The sequence below is a fragment of the Neophocaena asiaeorientalis genome, unplaced genomic scaffold, assembly GCF_003031525.2.
Source record: "Neophocaena asiaeorientalis asiaeorientalis breed wild unplaced genomic scaffold, Neophocaena_asiaeorientalis_V1.1 scaffold14, whole genome shotgun sequence".
NCBI lineage: Eukaryota > Metazoa > Chordata > Mammalia > Artiodactyla > Phocoenidae > Neophocaena > Neophocaena asiaeorientalis.
Genome location: NW_020175192.1, coordinates 1,306,626 through 1,331,078, shown reverse-complemented (window position 1 = coordinate 1,331,078; position 24,453 = coordinate 1,306,626). Strand labels below are relative to the sequence as shown.

The window sequence follows — 24,453 nt, the reverse complement described above, 5'->3', positions numbered from 1 at the left end:
TTACTTAGAAACTATGACATGACACATCAAACAAGGGGCCTGTATAGGCACGTGACAGGAGCAGGCCAGGGACAAATGTCCACTGGCCAGGAGGAAAGTAACGGCCTCGATCCCAAAGTACAGGAGAATATGCTGGTTAGCCGAGTGCTAGCGCTTTCTGAGTAGTGCTGAAATACTCAGGAGTGTAAACACTGTACAGAGGAAACTCCCTCTCATCTGTCTTCGCTCAACGTGGGCTCTCTGCAGGGTTCGGAATTTGGGCTTTCAAGCAACGGAGTCAAGTCAGGCATCACAGCACCGCCTTCTGCAGCCTTAGTCACATGTGGCCGGAGGGGGCACAAAGCAGCGGGCAGAGCGACTAAAAGCGCCAGACAAACCCAGCAAGAAAAAGGCCAGCAATATGAATTTTAACAGAAAGACCAAACCCCCCGCTCCAAGTCCACCCCAACCCTGGTTATAATACACCCCCAGTGCACGAGCTAAGAGGGAAATGGTTATTTGAATATTTATAACTGATTAGATTTCCTGCTCAAAAAAGAATCCTATGAAATGTGTGAACTACTGTCATGAATTTCATCAGCCGTCAGTGACGACATTCCGAGTAGAATCATGAACCTTTCCGGCATGATGATTTCCCATAAAAAACGAAATATCACAACAGGCTGAGCACGCCTTACCCTTGTCAAGGAATTCCAGGGAATAGAGCAGCTCCCAGCTCTCTCTGGCCAGCTTAAAGCTTTCCAACACCTCGACGGAGTTAGCAAGTTCTGCCTTATTGACAACGATGTGACGATTCCTTCCTTTTGCTGAACAGTCTTCATCGTCTGAACTCTGCTTAGAGAATGTGAAGAACATGATTAAATTATAAAGATAGTCACTACTTAAACATTATCACATTTATTGCTGCCAATTCTGATTACTATATGAATTTCATATCAAAGGATACTATCATGAGTATAATACAATTTTTTTGAATTTAACAATTTAGCTTTAAAAAGTAACATAAAATTTTCATCCTTTCACAAGTTTGATAGTTACTTTTAAAATTAAGGTTTTCTGATGATAAATTCTAAGCTTGGGCTTCCCTGGTGGTGCAGTGGTTAAGAGTCCGCCTGCCGATGCAGGGGACACGGGTTCGTGCCCCGGTCCGGGAAGATCCCACATGCCACGGAGCGGCTGGGCCCGTGAGCCGTGGCCGCTGAGCCTGCGCGTCCGGAGCCTGTGGTCCGCAATGGGAGGGGCCACAACAGTGAGAGGCCCGAGTACCGCAAAAAAAAAAAAAAATTCTAAGCTTATGTTGGCTTCAGAGTAAAGCTATAGAGTTAAAACTTCCAATAACTTTAAAAATATACCAATGCTATAAAAGCCAAAACTTACATTTTTACATTTAGGGATACAGCTTAATTAAGTGGCACCTGTTTTACAGTTTACTTTTTTCCAACAGGTGACATTTAATTTGCTTCCAAGAAACAGTTTGTTCTGTAGTGCAATAAAATTAAAGCCCGAGTCCTCTGAGAAATAATTAAGAGAAACTGTTACTTATCTTTTGTTCACTGCATATAACTTCTCCAATGGCCACCCAATGCAAGGTGTCTGGCCAGGAATTACATTTGTCTGCACTTACCCATTTTACTTTATAATAAACTTTCCTACATTTCTTGCTCTTCATCTCAAATAAAACCAAAGAAAAGAGAGGGCCTCAGAGAAAGGCAACTATTGTAAATGCCACTGAGTATGGTCAGACTTTTTGCCAAAAACAAGTAAAGTCAAAAAAGCTCCATTTCACTTTATTTTCCTGAAAATTTCTTGAATCTTTTATTCCACCTATGTCATTTTTATTAATTAATTGACCCAAATTAAATTTTCCCTGCAGATTTTTACCCCACTAAGACCGTCTAAAATTATGTACAAATAAACACATCTATGAAACAGAAACAGATTCACAGACATAGAGAAGAGACTTGTGGTTGCCAAGGGTGGGAATGGGGGAGGGAAGAACTGGGAGTTTGTGATTAACAGATGCAAACTATTATATATAGAATGGATAAAAAACAAGATTCTACTGTATAGCACAGGGAACTGTATTCAATAGCCTGTAATAAACCATAATGGAAAAGAATATGAAAAAGAATATATATGTATAATGGAATCAATTTGCTGTACAGAAGAAATTAATACAACACTGTAAATCAACTGAATCAACTGAATTTTTTAGATTCAATAAAATTTTTTAAAAATATGTAAAAATATTTCAGCTAAAAGCTCCAATCCTCATAAACAAAACCAACAAACCTCTAGCCAGGCTCACCAAGAAGAAAAGAGAGGAACTAAATAAAATAAGAAATGAAAGAGGAGAAATAACAACCAATACTGGAGAAACAAAAAAAAATCATAAGAGAGTACTATGAACAGTTATATGCCAATGAAATGGACAACCTAGAAGAAATGGACAAGTTTCTAGAAACATACAGCCTGTCAAAACTTAATCAAGAAGAAACAGATACTCTGAACAGACCAATCACTAAAACAGAATCTGTAATTTAAAAAACTCCCTGTAAACAAAAGTCCAGGACGAGATGGCTTCACTGGGGAATTCTACCAAACACACAACGAAGAACTCATACCAATCCTTCTCAAACTCCTCCAAAAGACTGAAGAGGAGGGAACACTCCCAAAGTCATTCTATGAAGCCACCATCACCCTGATACCAAACCAGACAAAGACACTACAAAAAAAGAAAATTACAGGTCAATATCTTTGATAAATATAGATGCAAAAGTCCTTAACAAAATATTAGCAAACTGAATCCAACAATACACAAAAATGATCATACACCCATGATCAAGTCAGATTCATTCCAGGGCCACAAGGATGGTTCAACATAACACTAATCACTCAATGTGACACCATATTAACAGAAGAGAAGACAAAAACCACATGATGTTCTCAACAGACGCAGAAAAAGCATTTGATAAAACTCAACATCTGGACTTCCCAGATGGCGCAGTGGTTAAGAATCCGCCTGCCAATGCACGGGACACAGATTCGATCCCTGGTCTGGGAAGATCCCACATGGAGCAACTAAGCCTGTGCACCACAACTACTGAGGCCTGCACACCTTAGAGCCTGTGTGCCACAAATACTGAGCCCATGCGCTGCGACTACTGAAGCCCGTGCACTCTAGGGTCCACGTGCCGCAACTACTGAGCCTGCATGCTGCAACTACTGAGGCCCACACGCCTAGAGCCCATGCTCCACAAGAGAAGCCACCGCAATGAGAAGCCTGTGCACTGCAACAAAGAGTAGCCCCTGCTCACTGCAATTAGAGAAAGCCCTTGTGCAGCAATGAAGACCCAATGCAGGCAAAAAATAAATAAGAAAAAAACAAAACAAAACAAAACTCAACATCCATTCATGATGAAAGTTCTCACCAAAGTGGGAATGAACATATCTCAACATAATAAAACCACTTACGACAAACCCACAGCCAACATAATACTCAATGGTGAAAAGCTGAAAGCCTTCCCACTAAAATCTGCAACAAGACAAGGATGCCCACTCTTACCACTTCTATTCAACACAGTATTGGAAGTCCTAACCCAGCAATTAGACAAGAAAAAGAAATAAAGTGTATCCAAATTGGAAAGAAAGAGGTAAAACTGTCATTGTATGCAGAAGAAATGATACTCTATGTAGAAAATCCTAAAGACTCCACACAAAAACTATTAGAACTAATGAATGAATTCAGCGAGGGAGCAGGATACAAGATAGATATACAAAAATCTGTTACATTTCTTCACGTTAACAATGAAATATCAGAAAGTAAAAAAAAATAATAATCCCATTTAAAATCAGGTCAAAAAATAAATAAACCTAGGAATAAACCTAATCAAGGAGGTGAAAGACCTATACGCTGAGAACTCTAAAACACTGATAAAGGAAACTGAAGATGATTCAAAGAAATGGAAAGGTATCCCATGCTCTTGAAATGGAAGAATTAATATTGTTAAAATTGCCATACTACCAAAAGCAATCTACAGATTTAATGTGATCCTTTATCAAATTACCTATGACATTTTTCAAACAGCTAAAACAAATAATCCTAAAATTTACATGGAACCACAAAAGAACTAGAATTGCCAAAGTAATTCTCAGGAAAAAGAACAAAGCTGGAGGCATAACCCTCCCAGACTTCAGACAATACTACAAAGCTATAGTAATCAAAATAGCATGGTATTTGCACAAAAACAGACATACAGATCAATGGAACAGAATAGAGACCAGAAATAAACCCACACACCTCTGGTCAATTAATCTTCAACAGAGGAGGCAAGAATACACAATGGAGAAAAGACAGTCTCTTCAGCAAGTGGTTCTGGGAAAGCTGGACAGCCGCATGCAAATCAATGAAATTAGAACACTCCCTCAAACCATACACAAAAATAAACTCAAAATGGCCTAAAGACTTATATATAAAACATGACACCATAAAACACCTATAAGAGAACATAGGCAAAACATTCTCAGACATTAATCATAGTAATATTTTCTTAGATCAGTCTCCCAAGGCAAAAGAAATAAAAACAAAAACAAACAAATGGCACCTAATCAAACTTATAAGCTTTTGCTCAGCAAAGAAACTCATTGGAATGCAAGAGATTTCTGTGCATCAATTTTGTATCCTGCTACTTTACCAAATTCATTGATTAGCTCTAGTAGTTTACTGGCAGCATCTTTTCTTTTTGTTTTGTTTTGTTTCTTGTTTCTTTGTTTTTGGTGGCATTGGGTCTTCGTTGCTGCATGTGGGCTTTCTCTAGTTGAGGTGAGCGGGGGCTACTCTTCATTGTGGTGTGGAGGCTTCTCACTGCGGTGATTTCTCTTGTTGCAGAGCACAGGCCCTAGGTGTGTGGGCTTCAGCAGTTGTGGCTGGCAAGCTCTAGAGTGCAGGCTCAGTAGTTGTGGCGCATGGGCTTAGCTGCTCCGCAGCATGTGGGTTCTTCCCAGACCAGGGCTCGAACCCGTGTCCCCTGCATTGGCAGGCGTATTCTTAACCACTGCGCCACCAGAGAAGCCCTCTGGTAGCATCTTCATGATTCTCTATGCATAGTGTCATGTCATCTACAAACAGTGACAGTTTTACTTCTTCTTTTACAATTTGGATTCCTCTTATTTCTTTTTCTTCTCTGATTGCTGTGGCTAAAACTTCCAAAACTATGTTGAATAATAGTGGTGAGAGTGGGCAATCTTGTCTTGTGCCTGATCTTAGAGGAAATGGTTTCAGTTTTTCACCACTGAGAACGATGTTGGCTGTGGGTTTGTTGTATATGGCCTTTATTATGTTGAGGTAGGTTCCCTCTATGCCTACTTTCTGGAGGGTTTTTATCATAAATGGGTGTTGAATTTTGTCAAAAGCTTTTTCTGCATCTATTAAGATTATCATATGGCTTTTATCCTTCGGTTTCTTAATATGGTGTATCACATTGTTTGATTTGCATAGCAGGATACAAAATTAATGCACAGAAATCTCTTGCATTCCTATACACTAATGATGAAAAATCTGAAAGTGAAATCAAGAAAACACTCCCATTTACCACTGCAACAAAAAGAATAAAATACCTAGGAATAAACCTACCTAAGGAGACAAAAGACCTACATGCAGAAAACTATAAGACACTGATGAAAGAAATTAAAGACAATACAAACAGATGGAGAGATATACCATGTTCTTGGATTGGAAGAATCAATGTTGTGAAAATGACTATACTACCCAAAGCGATCTACAGATTCAATGCAATCCCTATAAAACTACCAATGGCATTTTTCACAGAAGTAGAACAAAAAATTTCACAATTTGTATGGAAACACAAAAGACCCCGAATAGCCAAAGCAATCTTGAGAAAGAAAAATGGAGCTGGAGTAATCAGACTCCCTGACTTCAGACTATACTACAAAGCTACAGTAATCAAGACAGTATGGTACTGGCACAAAAACAGAAAGATAGATCAGTGGAACAGGACAGAAAGCCCAGAGGTAAACCCATACACATATGGTCGCCTTATCTTTGATAAAGGCGGCAAGAATATATAATGGAAGAAAGACAGGCTCTTCAATAAGTGGTGCTGGGAAAACTGGACAGCTACATGTAAAAGAATGAAATTAGAACACTCCCTAACACCGTAAACAAAAACAAACTCAAAATGGATTAAAGACCTAAATGTAAGGCGAGATACTATCAAACTCTTAGAGGAAAACATAGGCAGAACACTCTACGACATAAACCACAGCAAGATCCTTTTTGACCCACCTCCTAGAGAAATGGAAATAAAAACAAAAATAAACAAATGGGACCTAATGAAACTTAAAAGCTTTTGCACAGCAAAGGAAACCATAAAGAAGACCAAAAGACAACCCTCATAATGGGAGAAAATATTTGTAAACAAAGCAAATGACAAAGGATTAATCTCCAAAATTTACATGCAGCTCAATATCAAAAAAACAAACAACCCAATCCAAAAACGGGCAGAAGACCTAAATAGACATTTCTCCAAAGAAGATATACAGACTGCCAACAAACACATGAAAGGATGCTCAACATCATTAACCATTAGAGAAATGCAAATCAAAACTACAATAAGGCATCACCTCACACCAGTTAGAATGGCCATCATCAAAAAATCTACAAACAATAAATGCTGGAGGAGGCATGGAGAAAAGGGAACCCCTCTTGCACTGTTGGTGGGAATGTAAATTGATACAGCCACTATGGGGAACAGTATGGAGGTTCCTTAAAAATTTTTAAATAGAACTACCATATGACCCAGCAATCCCACTACTGGGCATATATCCTGGGAAAACCATAATTCAAAGAGTCATGTACCACAGTGTTCATTGCAGCTCTATTTACAATAGCCAGGACATGGAAGCAACCTAAATGTCCATTGACAGGTGAATGGATAAAGAAGATGTGGCACGTATATACACTGGAATATTACTCAGCCATAAAAAGAAATGAAATTGAGTTATTTGTAGTGAGGTGGATGGACCTAGAGTCTGTCCTACAGAGTGAAGTAAGTCAGAGTGAAAAAAAAATACCATATGGTAACACATACATATGGAATCTAAAAAAAAAAAAAGTGGTTCTGAAGAACATAGGGGCAGGACAGCAATAAAGACGCAGACGTAGAGAACAAACTTGAGGACACGGGGAGGGGGAAGCATAAGCTGGGACGAAATGAGAGAGTGGCATGGACATATATACACTACCATATGTAAAACAGATAGCTAGTGGGAAGCTGCTGCATGGCGCAGGGAAATCAGCTCGTACTCTGTGACCACCTAGAGCGGTGGGGTAGGGAGGATGGGAGGGAGAGATGCAAGAGGGAGGAGATATGGGGATATATGTATATGTACAGCTGATTCACTTTGTTATACAGCAGCAAGTAACACACCATTGTAAAGCAATTATACTCCAGTAAAGATGTTTAAAAAAAAAAGGAAAATCATAAGCAAAACGAACAGACAACCAATGGACTGGGAGAAAATATTTGCAAACAATGAGACCAACAAGGGATTAATTTCCAAAATATACAGACAGCTCATGCAGCTCAATATCAAGGAAACAAACAACCCAATCAAAAAATGGGCAGAAGACCTACACAGACGTTTTTCCAAAGAGGACAAACAGATGGCAACAGGCACGTGAAAAGATGCTCAACAACACTAATTATTTGAGAAATGCAAATCAAAACTACAATGACGTACCACCTCACACCGGTCAAGATGGCCATCATTAAAAAGTGTACAAATAATAAACATTGGAGAGGGTGTGCAGCAAAGGGAACCCTCCTGCACTGTTGGTGGGAATGTAAATTGGTGCAGCCACTTTGGAGAACAGTGTGGAGGTTCCTTAAAAAACTAAAAGTAGAGCTACCATATGATCAATCTATCCCACTCCTGGGTATATATGTGGAAAAGACGAAAAGTCTAATTGGAAAAGATACATGCACCCCAATCTTCATAGCAGCACTATTCACAATAGTCAAGACATGGAAGCAACCCAAGTGTCCATCAACAGATGAATGGATAGAGAAGATGTGGTACATATACACAATAGAATACTACTCAGCCACAAAAAACAATGAAATAATGCGATTTGCAGGACCAATGGATGGACCTGTTACACTAAGTTAAGTAAGTCAGAGAAAGACAAATATTATATGATATGACTTGTATGTAGAATCTAAAAGAGACACAAATAAACTTATTTACAAAACAGAAACAAACTCACAGATATAAAAAACAAACTTACGGTGACCAAGGGGAAAGGGGGGCGGGGGGGAGATAAACTAGGAGTATGGGATTAATAGATTAAAAACTACTATATATAAAATAGATAACCAACAAGGACCTACTGCACAGCACAGGGAACTATATTCAATATCTTGTAATAATGTAGAATAGAAAAGAATCTGAAGTTGTACACCTGAAACTAACACAACATTGTAAAACAACTACAGTTAAAACAAACAAAAAAAGCTCCAATCCTCAAGCTAAACTCAGAAAAAATTGGCACCTCCCTCCCACTACCCACCTTTCTCCCCATTCGTTGACAGCTGGGGACCCTCCCCGTCCCACCCTAGTTAGCTTCATATTCTTATCCCCTTAGTAATGACACACACCCCAATTCCTTTCAAAACCAAAACCCATCTGTCAGGCATCTTGGCTCATCGGGGCCACATGTGGGCCACACGTGGGCCATCTAGTGAGATACAGCAATAGGAATGGTGTGTTCATCGCCGTGGCAACTCATGGAACACATTCCTGCCTCAAAATGAGATCAGGAGTTTCTGGAAGGGCCTCAGATGTGGTGGGGATAGTGTGGAGTTCCAAACAGTCTGTAAAATCTAGAGAAATTGATTTCGAAATGCAGAAATGCACTCTGAGGCTCTGCGGGAATGCTCTGAAGCAGGAATCCTGACCTCAGGGAAGGCACATGAGTGTATGTGGTGGGAACACCCTGCCCACAGGGAAGACTGTCCCCGGCTCCAGCTGCCTGGCAGGCACTTAGGCTGTGGGGAGGATGTCCACCCCACTGCAGAGGTGGGCCTCCACAAGGGCCAGCATTATCAGAGACACCAGTTATTAAAGGGAAGTCAGACATCTGGATAGTGAGAGAAAGCTTCCAAGTTTTAGGTGCTAGGTTAGTAAAAACAAAACAAAACAAAACACTATGAGTAAAACAAGACAGGTCTGCGAGCTGAGCTCATGGGCCACCAGGTATGTCCCTTGCCACAATGGGACAAACAGACCTGGCTGGACCTGCACTGGGTGGGGCAGGCAGTGGGACGGAGACCCCAGACTGCCTGGAGGGCCAGAGCATGAGAGCAGAGCCTGCTAGACGGCATACGACGAGTGAAGGATGGAAGGAGGAACAGATGGGCCAGAGGCTAAACAGCTGTACCACTGCCCGGACCCACACCCGGGAGGGCATGTGTGAATCCCCTCGCGCACCAGAGCTCACCGAAGGCCTGCTGGGGCGCAGGCACCGTTCAAATGGATGCCCAGACACTGTCACTGGCCCCGTGGAGCTTGTACTCTGGTGAAGGGACACGGACAGCAAACCAACCAACCAAGAAAGAATGAAAAATAAATAGCAATAAGGACTATGCAGAATTAAGATACAGTAATAAAAAGAGAAAACTGATGGCCATTTGGAGGCAGCCTCCGGGAGAGAGCTCAGCTCTGGGCTGAGCACTGCCCGATGGGCACAGAAAGGCACTCCGCCCCAGTGCATGGCTATGAGCTGCGCCGGGGCCCGGGCAGGAGCAGCGGCAGCGGCAGCCAGCGTGTCTGCAGCACTGAGGGCGGCTCAGTGCATGCTCTGAAGCCAAAGGAAAGAGTCTGGATTTTATTCTTAGAGTGATGCGGAGCCGTCAGAGGCAGAAGCTATGTCTGACTCACATTGTAAAAAAGGTCACTAAGGCTGCTGGGGAGAGGAGAGATTGTGGGAGGCAAGAGTGCGAGCAGGGAGCCAGGATGATGACTCGGGTGAGCTGGGGCAGAGGCCGCGGTGCCTGGACAGGGAGGGGATGGAGAGAAACTCAGGGCGCGGCTACGCTACATACACTGAATGACAGGCCACTGCTTTTCATTGAGACTAGGGACACACAACCTACCACCTACGTGGGTGGGAGAGGTGTCTGTGGTCTTACTGTGAAACCACACACCCTCAGAAAGCAGAAGGGAGAGCTACCCCGCCTGGGAATGTCAGGAAAGAACGAAAGAGCAGACAGAGGGCATCTGGGAAAGCCTGGTTAGCACAGAGATCTCAGCCTGGGGTTCAGGGTTGGGCTTCAAAGCAAAATTGTGCATGTTGAGCATTTTTCTGTGGAAGGAAACAAACCAGTTTTTCAGAACTAGTTAATACCCTTACACGCACATTCAGAATGGGCCACGTCTTCCCATTCCAAACCATTTTATACTCCAGAACCTTGGAGACATCAGATTAAGCTGATTTTCAGACCTGTCTCTCATCAAGCCAGGGTCTCGTTAAATGTTACCCAAGGGCTGAAGAAGAGCATGTAAGAAACTGAAAAGCGGAGAGGAGAGGGGCCACAAGTTGGGCGAGACTCCTGGCTGCCCTCACACTTCCACCAGAAGAGGGGATGGCACGCTATGCCCTGCAGGACAAACCCTGCTGTCTCCCACTGCCTGTGGCTATTTCTGCACTTTAGGAGCAGAGCTGAGTATCTGCAATGGAGACGCACGGTCTGCAAAGCCTGAAACATTCACCACCCGGCATTTTACAGGACAAAGTTTGCTGAGACCTGACCGAGAGCATCCCCGCTGTCACATTACATGACGGGCCTCCACAAAAGTGTTCCTTGAAAGAAAGGATTCCTCTGCTTAAAAAGAGTTCGAAAATCAGCGCTGGGCACTGGCTTGCCAGCAGGCCAGACCAGAAGACTGATGGTTCACTCTCTTTGGTTTCCTGCATCTTTGTGCAAGCTGCCCCCTCTTAACAAAATCTACTTCCCAATTCCAAACAACAAAACCCTACGAGGCTGGCGTCAAATGCCAACCTCCTTCATGGGACCTTTCCAACATCTCCCCTCGGGTTATGACTTCCTACCCCGATGGCTAAGAACTCCCCGTTCGGCGGCCAGTGCCCCTCGGCACCCCGCTCTATATGTCCAGGGTAGTTTATTTGGTTTTGCCTTTTAAATTTAATCGATGGCACTAAGTCAAACAGGTATAGACGCCTTACACCAGGGCTCCTCAGCCTCAGCACTAGCGGCCTTTGGGGCTGGATAACTCTTTGCTGCGGGGCTCTCCTTGTGCACAGCAGTACGTTTAACAGCATCCCTGGCCTCCGTTCACTAGATACTAACAGTAGCCCCTCCCCACTGAGCCATGACCATCAAAAATGTCCTCGGACACTGTCAAATAACCCAGGGGGCAAAATCACCTCTAGTGGAGAACCACTGATTTTATATAGTAATTATATTTTATAATTAAAAGACCCAAGCTTTATCAATTTAGCTCCAGAGCCATGTTTTACAAAGATTCATTTCTAGCAAACCATAAACATATAAGCTGTTAACAATTATATCTGAAAGAATTACCATGGTTTTTTCTCTTCCCTCAGCTAGTTTCCTCTTTTTATGTATGTGTTTATTGCGATCAATCTCTACATCACCGTATACATTTGATATGTCCTCCAGAAGAACCAGTGGAACTTGGCTAGGGGCATTAGGACCTGTGGATGGAGGGAAAACACCAACACTTAAAAATGCAGCAGGGAAAACAGTACTTAATATCAGGTGGAAATTTACTCAAACATCGTGTGAAAATACGTTCAGTATCATCCCAATTAGGTAAACAAATAAGTATACATATACATATACAGAAATGAAAAACTATACAGATATAAACCAAATTGTTAATAAAGGTTCTTTCTCAGTGGTGGACAATTTTTTACAATGATCACGAAGCATAAAATTACCAAAAAAAGAAAAACTACCAAGTCACACATACACACATACATTATTGTTATAAATTCCAAACAAATCTAAATATATGAAACACTATAGTCAATACACAAAAATGAGAGCTGCGTTATACTGGAGGTATTGTGGGTGATTTCACCCTATAGGTTCCCTGTTTTTCACATTCTCTAGAATTTATATGCATACATCTTATTTTAAAAATCTTTGTTGAGAAGTCATTGTGAAATCTACTTCAGGACTTAGCTACATCTGCTGCTTTTTTAAAAGAGGCATTCAATATCTGTAGTTTCACAGTACCACTACATCCTTTGATATATAAGTTTTTAATGAAAACTTTCTTACATAAAAACCAACGACTGATGAAAGCTCTGGCATCACCCCGCAATTACTTGGATCCAAGAACAATGTTAAGGTAAACATTTTCATCTTCCTCACCACCCACAATGAGGCCAGTATTTTGAGACACTCTAAAATTCTTCAACCAACCTTGGAATAGAGACGGCTGTATGCTGTTGACATACTGAAATGCATTCTTAAAGAAGACCAACATAGTGGAATAAACCACTTGGTTTTTATATTTTGCATGAGCTTCGTTATCAAAGTTGTTCATGTATCTGCAGAGATCCTTCATTCTATGCAAAATATCACCATAGCTTCTGAAAGGTGAAGGACAATAAAAATTATTTAATTACTCTGGGCTTGTCAGCAAAAGGTCTACCAGAGAAAAGCCCCAACAGAACCATTACAACTACCAAATGTGGCTCTAGGCATGTAAAACTATTCTTCATTGTCTGCATATGGATGCAAATTCCTCTTCCGAATTAGAGCAGCAACAGGCCAAGAGTTCATGACACAAACATGCCAAGTAGCTTCTCTTTCCTCTAAACACCAAGGAGTTCTTCAAGCTCAATATCATCTTAAGAGTTCAAAGATTCCCATTGGGAATCTTTTAATAAAGTGAAAAACCACACTCTTTTGCATAAATACTGAGTGTTACAGAATTTGCCCAGACAGAGGTGTACCTATACATTATATGCTTTTAGAAAAAAGTATTTTGTTTTACAGAGAGTATGCTATCAAAAGATTTGTTATGCAATCTTAGAAATGAACAGTTTTGTACCGTCTTCCTTTATCCATCTGCCAGTCACATCTCATTCCAACAACATTCAAAATCTTAAACAACCTCTCCCAAGGGTCCACGATCTGGGATGATTTTTCAGTCAGCCCCTCAATTATGTACTTCTGAGAGCTACGTTTGCTTGGTGACATTAAATCAGACGTTTCTTGGGTACCTGAGATGTGAAAAAAAAAGTAGTTTACAATTACCATTACTACTTACTATTTATGCGGTACTTTATAGAGAAAAAACGTCTAACTCCCCATGCAAGAGGCAAGAACACAGAACTTCAACATGTTGTGTGTTTTATTCAAAGACCCACCACTGGCCCCTGGTAGAGTAGGAAGGGACCTTTGAGCTGTGGTTAACGTATGAAGCTAACCTTACAGGTCAGGTTCACTGCTTCAATCGAGGGGTAAAACTGGCTCCAGAAAAGTCTCATCTCTTAACTGTAGTGTTTTTTTCTAGGAACCATCTTTTAGCAAGACTATCAAACTGGTATTGTATCCAGAGGAGAATAATCAGAATGCTGAGGGATTTCTGAGCTTGAAATTTTACAAAATAAAAAATACAATAAAATAAACTGCAGGTTATTCCCACTTACCTTGATGCTGACTCTCTATTTGAGTAGACCTAGTGACATAATTGATATAAAATTCAGCTGCTTTGTTCAAGTACTTATACAACAAATTGGCGGGCAACCGAACATCATGGTTGTTAATTATTAGAGGAAGGACATCACACACTGTTGAAGAGGGAAAATGAGGAAAAACCGATTAAGCTGTTTGTCTACTCTAGGGTTCTGGCAAAAACAAAATTTATTTTAGAGTTCACTTAATGTAGTACCTAAAATATATAGGCAAAAAAGAAACCCCTTATGGCACATTTATTTAAAAACTGCAGTGCAGAGGGACACCAGTGGATGGAGGCAGGAAGGAAACACACAGGCAGATTCCACATTATGAGCGATGTTTGGGTGGAAATTCAGGTGTTTATTAGTATGCTTCATACTCAAACACATGGTTACACATATTCTTTCAGAGGTGTCAACTATTACATAATAAAAATTTAGGAGTTGTTTTAAATGCTTTCTGAACTGAAAAAATAAACACGGATTTAAACCCCATAATATGAAGAGTTCCTCTGCTTTCCACAAATGACCTTATTTCTGAAATGACACTTACCCCCAGCATATTCTACTTAGCATAAGGAATGAATACAAAATGTAATTTTTCTTACCAAATAATTTTCTAAAGCAGTTAACAGGAGATTCTTGCTCTTCAATAGTTTCAGCCTCCAATAGTGCCTCCCCAAGGCCAACCTGTTTCAAAATACAATTAATCATTTGTGTTAAGTTTCAGATGTCAGAATTACATGAATAAACACCACATTTGATTTACCACATAGTTTGTATATTCAAACTTACCCAAGAAACAAATATTATCATTTTAAAGACTAGAAAACAAAAGAATGCATCAGCAACACCACCCAGAAGGGAACCCCACATTCACCTGACCACAGACCACTCTGTCTTGGTTATTCTCCCCTGAACTAGTAAAATTAAAATGTCTAAGAAACTTAATGGAAGCACTGGGGCTAGTTTGATAATACAGATGTAGAGATTTTTCTAAGAAATGTAGAAACTAACTTTATTCTCTACATCAAGATGTATTATGTAGACAAAACTTAACATTTTCAAGAGTTGCCGGGAGTAGTCAGTCATACAGCCTGGACTAGGTCGGACACAACTGTTTGAGAAGGCCACCTTCCCATTACTGATGCCCTAGCCTAATAGAAAGCTGGCTTCTCCAAATCCACCAACACCTGCATCATCTTCCTTGCAACCACCTGGGGATGCATGGGGTGGGGGGAGAGGGGAACCATGTAAACAATTACATGAGACAGAAAGTTAAAAGAGTAATCATGAGGGAGGACACCAGGTTGAACAGCATCCCCCCAAAATTCACGTCCACTCAGAACCTCAGAATGTGACCTCATATATTTTTTATCTTATAGAAAAGGTCTTCGTGGGACTTCCCTGGTGGTGCAGTGGTTAAGAATCCGCCTGCCAATTCAGGGGACACAGGTTCGAGCCCTGGGCCGGGAAGATCCCACATGCCGCCAAGCAACTAAGCCCGTGTGCCACAACTACCGAGCCTGTGCTCTAGAGTCCGCGAGCCACAACTACACAGCCCGCATGCTACAACTACTGAAGCCTGCATGCCTAGAGCCTGTGCTCCGCGGCAAGAGAAGCCACCGCAGTGAGAAGCCCGTGCACCGCAACGAAGAGTAGCCCCCGCTCGCTGCAACTAGAGAAAGCCTGTGCGCAGCAACGAAGACCCAGCGCAGCCAAAAAAAAAAAAAAGTCTTCGAAGAAGTCATACTGGATCAGGGTGGGTCCTAAACCCAATGACTGGTATCTTTATAAGAAGGTCATGTAAAGACACAGGGACACAGACCACAAAGAAGGCCACGTGACAAAAGAGGCAGAAACTGAGAGATGAAGCTGCAAGCCAAAGAATGACAAGGATCGCTGGTGCCCCAGAAGCCAGGATGAGGTGAGCAGGAGTCCTCCCCAGAGCCTTCACGGGGAGCACGGCCCTGCCCATATCTTGCTTTTGGGCTTCGAGCTTCCAGAATTGTGAAAGAATAAACTTCTGTTGTTTTAAGGCACCCAGTTTCTGGTATTTTGTTACGGCGGTCCTTGAAACTAATATATGGACGTACAGAGAAGGTTAACTGGGGCCAACAGCCAGAAAAGTGGAGCCAGAAAGAATAAGCCAAAGAGGTTGAATTAAGAAAGTTAAAGATTTGAATCCCACTTCTCCGTTACTGGCTATGGGAAGTGACTAACATATATGTAAAGTAGGATGCTGTCTACCTCAACGGATCTAAGGAGTATAGAAGGACCTACTGAACACCGACCAATGCCTGCCAGTAGCACTCAATAATAATTAGAGATATGAGGAAAGGGCAGAGTAGAGGGAAAACAGTGACCATATGGCAGAAGCATGTGAAAAACGTTAAGAATACAAACTATGGCTCTCCTTTAAATTCAAACACACTGTTCAATACGATGAAACAGATTATTTTTTAAAACTTTAGTGAACTTCACAAATTGAAGATAAGTTGCACTGTCAAGGCTTGGTGATTGTTTCCTCACACTGGTAACACAACTCCTACTGGATATTCATAGAGTTTGGTAACAGTGACATCCTTTTAGCTTTACTGACAAAGATTCCTTGATTTGAATTCAATCTTATCTGGTACTCCTCAGAATTAGAATAATCTACTTTAGAATAATACACACTGTAGCTCTTAAACATACTTGTGAGTCCACTGATCAATTTTATACTCTTTTATGAAAAAGGAAAGGATCAAATCTTACCCCATGCTGTACCACCGTTTCAGGGAATCGTCTCAAAAGTAGAAGCAACATTTCTGATCGTTCCAAAGTGTTGAAGCATTGTTCCGTAACCTTTAGTAACATTTCACACTGGACCCGACCAGGAAGAGTTTCAAATAAACCTGTATATAACACATTTCACTTTTAAAAGTTTCTTTCAGAAAGAAAATACAGAAGCAAAAGTGGAAATAAGGCATCATCATGTACAGAATGGTATATACTAAGTGAAGAATCACTATTGTTGGAGTTCACCTACAACCTGGAAGGCTTTGGGGTCAGATATTATTGGGCATAAGATATTTGCTGAAGGACGATAAAACCTTTGGAGGCCTTACTGGATCTAGAAGAGAAGAATGATGTCTGGGAAGGGTCACAGCAGTGTTTGCTGCTGACTGAGATAAAAAACACTCACTTAAGTTGAAATGACCTAAACAATCTACTTTCTTTTTTATCCAAAATCTGAAATACTGGATTGGCTATAGCAACCAACACAGAGTGAAGGTTAATGAGAAAGGTCATAAATTACTAAAAGTTTCTCTCCTGTTCTGTGGAGATCTGTCTAATCTACAGATGTTTTATGATTACTGTAGAACTTATTAAAATATATTCAGTTTCCCAGGCTAACTGATAAATCCACATCCTTTAAGGAAGTTTAAAGGGTTCTAAGCATATGCTCAAGGGATCAAGTAACATCATTTGTACAGGCTTCAGTTGCCAAGAACAAAACATGCATATGGGTACCAATACCACAGATGTGACTTTTTTGTGAAATTACTACACAGAACTTGGTATTCCAGAAGTTTTTAAAAGAATTATATGTTTTTTATTATAATATAATTCTACTTGGAAACATTTTGGTATATCTACAACTGTATTATATGAGATAGCACCATCATTATGTTCTAATAACAGTAAAAAGAATGATCACTTTCTAGATATTTCTGTTTTTCAGAAAATTATTATTTTTAAAATTAACAGCTCAATAAAACTGCATCTTATTGGGTTCACAGTTGTGAGTCACTTTTACTATGGTGAAGTAATTGCTAGTATTTTTACCCAAGTAGGCAAAACTTCCAAAATATAATTACTTTTAATCTCATACAGACATTTTATAAAAATTAGATGAATTATCTTCTTTTACATTTTTGCTTCTAATTTTATAAATTATGTATATTGCTAGAGTATGTAGCATAAAACACATTATTATATCTTATCTCTGATATCTTAATGATAGCTTTAATACCTTAGCTATTTATCGATGTTGGTAATTTTATTTTTTACATCTTTATTGGAGTATAACTGCTTTACAACGTTGTGCTAGTTTCTGCTGTACAACAAAGTGAATCAGCTATACGTATACATATATCCCCATATCCCCTCCCTCTTGCTTCTCCCTCCCACCCTCCCTATCCCACCCCTCTAGGTGGTCATTAAGCTGATCTCCCTGTGCTGTGTAGCAGCTTCCCACTAGCTATTTTACATTTGGTAGTGCATATATGTCAGTGCTACTCTCTCACTTTGTTCATCTTCCCCTTTCCCCCTGTGTCCTCAAGTCTGTTCTCTACGCCTGTGTCTTTATTCCTGTCCTGCCACTAGGTTCATCAGAACATTTTTTTAGATTCCATATACATGCGTTAGCATACGGTATTTGTATTTCTCTTTCTGACTTACAGAAGTAGTAATTTATACACCAGTAAGTTAACATTTTATTCTTACTTCTTAAAAATTGGGTTTGTTTATCCTGTGAATCGTTTCTTAATGCTGATGTAATAATGCTGATTTCTCTCCACACCACGGGCTGATCTGGGAAATTCACAAACCTATTTTTAAAATGAATGCATTAAATTAAAATGTCAGATTCTAAATAGTATCCAAAAAAGAAAGTAAAACGCTAGCATCAGAGAAAAACACATTTTACTATATTCCAAGTGAATACACATATGTACCAAAACAAACTGAAATAAAGATATAAAAAGAAAAACTAAGAAAAATGAGGGTACTTACAAAAGTCTTTAGTCTTTTTTAATAAGTGAAAAGACAAGTGTCCATAATATGCAAAACACTACTAAACGGCAAACAAGAAAAAAAAACTCCCCCCCCAAAAAATGGGCAAAGGTAAATCACAGAAAAAATACAAACAGCCAAATATTTGAAAAGATACTCAGTCTTATTAGTAATACAACAAACACAAATCTTTAAAAATAGCAAGATATTGCCTTCTCCTACAGCACCGGCAAAAATTGACAGCTGAGGGAAAGACGGATAATATCCAGTGCTGGCGAAGGTGTGGGAAAACAGGCACTCACACACGGTCAGTGGAGATGTAAACTGAACAGCACTTTTTGGAGAGTAATCTGACAGTGCATCGAAGTTTAAAATGCGCATACCCTTCGACTAGGAAAACCTACGTCTAAGAATCTACTCTACAGAAAAACACCCAAGTGTGAGTACAAAACTGCTTTCTGACACTCTGAATATAATTTCAAACAACTGGAAACTACCTAAATGTCCGCCGAGAAAAGAGGGCTGAAACGCTATGCAGACAGGAGAAAGAACCAAGTAGATCCCTACATGCTGGCCTGGAAAGAGCCCCATCACAGTGGGTGAGCAGTAGGCGCTCACCGCTGCAACTCCTCCCCCAGAACCTACTGATGCGTCCTGGGCCGTACATGCACACAGACACACACACTCCTGAATTCTGGCCGAGGTTAGGAGGGACTTCCACTGATTATTCTTTATACTACAGTACCGTCGCAACTTCTGCGAGGAGCCTGTATTACGTTATTCCCAAAGTAAAATAAATGATTGAATGGAAGAGATGTAAGAAGAATAAAACCTAAGAAGACTTCCCTGCAGTTAACAGAAGGCCTAGACCACTACCAAGTTAAGCTTTAGGTGCCGGACACGCAGATGAACTTGAGGACCTTCCCCCAACTCCCTCTGCCACAGACAGAACGGAATCCTCCCGAGAGGTGCGGGGCGGCGTCCCCACTCACATGTCGTAGAGCAGCCTCCCGGCGGTGGCCGTCCGCTCCGCGTTCCGCTCGATGGTGTACATCTCATACTGCAACACGGGCCGGGGCCGCGTCAGGCCCTCCGCCCGGCCGGCCCGGCTCACCCCACCGCCCCGGAGGTCCCAGGGTCGGGCATCACGTGCTGACGGAGCCTCAGGGCTCGCGCCGCGCGGCCCCGGGGCCCCGGATTAGCGCAGGCACGTCTCCGGCGGCCAGCGGGGCTTCTGACTATCCTGGACGGCAACGCGGTGCAGGTCTATGCCGTTCGCGTCACTCGGATGCCTTTATCAACCGCGGGGCCCGCAGATGCGCGGTATCGGTCCCCTCACAGAGCCGCAGCCCGGAGCTGGCGCCTGTGTTCACTACACTGCACCCCAGCTCCCTCCCACGGGGACCTAGAACACCCCCACCCCGCCCCTGCCCCCGCCACTACCCGCGCCCACGCGGCTGCCGTCCGGACCCACGAGCCGGCGAGCGGCCTTTCCAGGCGGCGCGAGGCGCTGTCCCGACCGCCAAGAGGGTAACGCTCTCGTCGCCCTGACCCGGAGCGGGGCCCGGGGTCCCCTGGGCCGGGCTCGCTGGGGGCTCAGGGAAGCGGGGAGGAGCGCCCCACCTGCGCCCCCGCCCGGCCTCACCTGGATGTTGAAGTCTGCGGGGTAGAGGCTGCGGGCCGTGATCAGCCAAGCCTTGGCGGCCCACAGGTCCTGCTGCACCAGCTCGCGGGCTCGCTGCACCAGGAACTCGCAGTCGCCCTGGGCCGACATGACGCGGGAGGCCTCGGGCGGCCTGAGGCTGCCGGACCTTCCGGCTGGGGGACGCCGCGGACCTCGCCGCCGCGGACCGTGCCGCCTCCGCGGACCGTGCCGCCTCCGCCGCCGCCGCCGCCGCGGACGCTACTGCGCAAGTCCAGGGTCACGCAGCCGCCGCAGGGTGGATCCGGGAGGGCTTCCGGGCTTTGCGAGTAGCCTCCTCCCGGCCACTCTGCGCTTCTGCCCGGCGGCTTCCTCCTCTGGGGACCTAGTGCATTCGTCACGGCTCTTCCAGGTCGCCTCCAAGACGCGGAGGAGCGGATTCTCACCCTGCTCGGGAGCGACCCCGGTGCAGCCAGGGAGCATGCGCGGAGCCCGGTCCTGGCGGCGCCGGGGAGCCGGGTGGTCAGTCTTGGCTGGGCGGCCGGGGGCCGGGCGGGGAAGACGCTGGAGGGGGGAGCGCCGAGGGGCTGCGCGGAGGCGGCGGGAAGAGCTCCTCGGGACCTCCGGATCGGATGTACAGAAAGGCTCGCGCTGCTCTCGGTCAGGCGGTAAAGCCAGCGTTTGGACCGGTCCTTTCGGTCCTCAGCAGCACGGTCATGTCTCATGGTCGTTGCTTCTTTATTCCTTGGTTTCTCCGAAAAGCATTTATTGAGCCAATTGCAGTCTTAGTACTTTGCAGGTGCTTGGCTGCATGCCGGAAGCTACCGAGCCGTTTATCCTGTTCCAACCTGAGTTTACAGTGTTAGGGACCTGTGACCTACAAAAAATAGCTGTTTTAATTCTGTTTCAACCAGAATCAGTGTCATTTTCACCAAATGAAAACAAAACAGTCTACCTGATCTCGGGAAGGGAGGCCACACTTAGGAACCGGAGGAAGCAGCATTTATTCGCCTAATAGGAGGCATGTGCCAAAATGTGTGATCCCAACTGTTCGTTGGAGTCTCCAATCCAAGGTCTATATACAAAACTTTTAGCAGGTTCTAGTACCACTGATATCTTGGCCTTAAAACCGAGATTAGGGATTCAAAACTGATTTTTTTGGAAAAAAAAAAGAAATGACTATATACTTCATACATGGAAACATTATAAATATGGTAAATAAATATGAATATATACTTACTATCGAGGGCAAAGAATGTTGCCTGCCATCCTAGTAAATAATGACTATTGCCTGCCCGCAAGCGCAAGCTATCAGCCACTGTAGCCTGGTCCCCCCTCCACACCCCGCCCCCCATTAGTGCCCCATGAGCGGAATTCAAGATGGAGAAAAACAGGATAGTGGCCCTACATAAAGATGCATACCTAAGGAGTAACTTTAATGACCCAGACTCTTGCATCTTCCCATGTGTGTTTTTCAGAGAAACTCTTATATATCCTCACTCCCCCTTACCTCTTTGGAACAGTCCTGCAGAGCTATCTGAGAGGCTGTCTCCCAGGCCATGGTCCTCAGTAAGGTCCCCAAATAAAACATAACTAGTAACTTTTAGGTTGTGCATTTTTCTTCAGTCAACACTGTGGTTATACGTAAAGTATAATATGTACTTCGTAATTATAATAATTTAAAAATAAATAACCGTGGGACTTCCCTGGGGGTCCAGTGGTTAAGACTGTGACCCCACTGCAGGGGGTACGGGTTGGCTCCCTGGTCGGGGAAGTAAGAGCCTGCATGTGGTGTGGTGCGGCCGAAAAAATAATAAAATAAAAACAACCATAAAGTTAGTGGTGAATTAGTGTGTTAGTTTTAGAGGAAAGTACCAAGAAGATGAGGCTTTAAGGAACACCATGTAAAGCGCCAACGCTACCAAATCCATCAATGTCCAGGCTCTTTTGCTATTTCGCTCATAATACCAGTCTAAAAATGATAACTTTAGTATCTCCCCTCTTATTTTAAAACCTTGATTTTAAAAACTCGATTTTGTTTCATTAGTATCCTCAATGATATCTTTAGGTAAAAGTCACTGCTTTACCCTCAGTCACTCTGATCCATTAATTGTATTAGCGCTTTGGGAAGCATTATGGGTCCTAACGCTATTTAATGTCCTCTGATTATGCACCGGAACAGCGTGATTATGCGATCACTTTGTAGGCTGGGATGGATTGCTCAGTGATAGAATTCTTTCAGCTTTGTAGAAAGGAAGGTAGAAAATTGAATTTAAACAGATCAGGGGACTTCCCTTTGGTCCAGTAGTTAGGACTCGGCGCTTTCATTGCCACGGCCCCGGGTTAAATCCCTGGTCGGAGAACTAAGATCCTGCAAGTGTGGCCAAAAAAAGTAAAAGGATATATATACGTATATATATATACGTGTATATATATACACACATATATATACGTATATATATATATACATAAATATAAAAATCAGGATAATTTTTATCTTACAAAGTGTAGACCAAAAAAAAAAACATTGCTAGCTTAAATATTTTTTTCATTATTTCATTGATTTTAATGTATAAATTGTATAATGTGTAAATTGGCAAAAATGACTGATTAGACTTTAATCTTTAAACTTTATGTTTTGGTTACGGGATTACAAAACAGAAACCAAAACAAAACTGTGTACCTGTTCCTGAGTCTTTAGTTCTCTAGTGTTGTATTAGGTAACAACCGAAAATTAAACATTTTAAAACTAGGGCTAAATAAGGGAGCTCTGGTTATAATTTAGATGCCAATCAATTGAGTTTTTGCCAGAATACAAGATAAGACTTGTGGATATTTTCTAGCCAACCTCTTAATTTTGAAAGATCTCCAGATAAATATTTGTCCTAGGGTATCATGCTGGCATCTTAAAGTACAGAAGAGGGGTACCGCACCGTGTGGGTTTTTATGTCTTTTGGGCCTCCTTGTCCTGATCTCGAAGCCTCATTGAGCGTCTGGGCGCCTGGCTCCCGTTCTCCCTGACAACTTCTAAGTCACATAAGATGCCCAGCATCCAGCATCCAGCCTCAAGTCCTGGACCTCAGTTCAGTGATTCGTATTAAACTCTATATTGCTTTTTACCTTCCACTTCAAAAATCTCAAAACTCATAAATACAATCTCTTAACTTTCCTGCCCTCAACTCTCTCCTTGGTTCTTCTTAGCAATTTCCTACTTTCTTCCTCCCTGATGTTAGCTTAAGAGATCTATCTTTTCCTCCTAGTTTATCTGCCTCCTCATGCTGTAGCCTTGCTTGGACACTCAGCATGCTCAGCGTCTTTGCTTCTTATCCCACCTGTATCCACTCTTCAGATGAACAGCCCTGGATCCACCCTGTGGTGCATCTTGCTGGATGTTGCGACTGGCTTGAAATAGGGGCAATAACTATATAGTCAATGAGCATTGAGGAGGCTGAGTCCTGCTGGAGAATAGCACACGCATGTGCAGATTGATGCTGTAAGAGATGCCTGGTCTTAGTATCACTCTGGGCTCTCAACGACTCCACCTCCCACTCTTTCAGTTAGGACTCTGGATCTGTGAACTGATGGGAAGTGGGTACTTTCTGTATAGTCATTCAACTCAGATTTCTGCATACCTGGCTTAGACTTTCTCTGATTTTGCAGATCAAGCCGTACTTTGGTGGAGGCTGTCCATCTGTTTTATTCCTGGGAACTTTATGATCAATTAGCCACTGCCACAGACCTTGAGAGCCAAAATGCTCTGATGGCCACTCTGTCCCCGTGTTTTATTATGCTAATTGTGCCTACTTTGTCCTCGATGGTCAAGTGCTGCCACCACACTGCTACCACACAGGGATCCCATTATTCCCATTGAAATGAGGGCGCCCAATTCTACTGCAGTCATCTCCCACCAGCATCTCTGGTGTACAGAGGACAGCTGGCACTAGGACTTTTATGGATTCTGGTGCTCCCTTCACTAAAGCATTTCTGGGCCTCCTGGGTTGTACGGTAGGGGTTGGCTGAGCAGGCTGCACGTAATGAATTAACTCCAACATTCCCATCTCAGTGAGTCAGTATAGTCCTTCCTCTAACATATGCTGGGAAAATTCCAGCCTCTCAATCTAGGCCATCTATGAACCAGTCTTCACAAGCATACTCTTAGAGCCATTTGGCACCTAACAGCTGTTCAACTATCTATAATAGCTGCAGATCCCAAAAGAGGGATCTGCAACTATTATAACAGATCCAACAGAATTCAAAATGGCTGTGATGGATAGGG

The 24,453-nt window shown here is 42.6% G+C and overlaps 1 protein-coding gene across 8 annotated transcripts in view; it reads right to left on the bottom strand.

The window, feature by feature from the left end:
• Nucleotides 1–20,521, bottom strand: part of INTS10 (integrator complex subunit 10) — a 37,119-nt gene extending 16,598 nt beyond the window's left edge. For 2 of the 8 annotated variants that reach the window (XM_024765006.1, XM_024765012.1), the window contains exons 1-10: nucleotides 20,181–20,519; nucleotides 19,528–19,595; nucleotides 18,248–18,351; nucleotides 16,514–16,653; nucleotides 14,365–14,446; nucleotides 13,730–13,870; nucleotides 13,129–13,300; nucleotides 12,495–12,664; nucleotides 11,625–11,758; nucleotides 678–834 (exon numbers count right to left, since the gene is read on the bottom strand). In XM_024765006.1, coding sequence (XP_024620774.1) covers nucleotides 678–834; nucleotides 11,625–11,758; nucleotides 12,495–12,664; nucleotides 13,129–13,300; nucleotides 13,730–13,870; nucleotides 14,365–14,446; nucleotides 16,514–16,653; nucleotides 18,248–18,351; nucleotides 19,528–19,595; nucleotides 20,181–20,309 — 1,297 coding nt within the window. In that variant the 5' untranslated portion in view covers nucleotides 20,310–20,519. Of the gene's footprint in view, nucleotides 1–677; nucleotides 835–11,624; nucleotides 11,759–12,494; nucleotides 12,665–13,128; nucleotides 13,301–13,729; nucleotides 13,871–14,364; nucleotides 14,447–16,513; nucleotides 16,654–18,247; nucleotides 18,352–19,527; nucleotides 19,596–20,180 lie in introns of all 8 variants that reach the window. The other 6 variants (XM_024765011.1, XM_024765008.1, XM_024765007.1 and 3 more) reach the window with 6 other exon arrangements.
• Nucleotides 20,522–24,453: the final 3,932 nt, after the last annotated feature.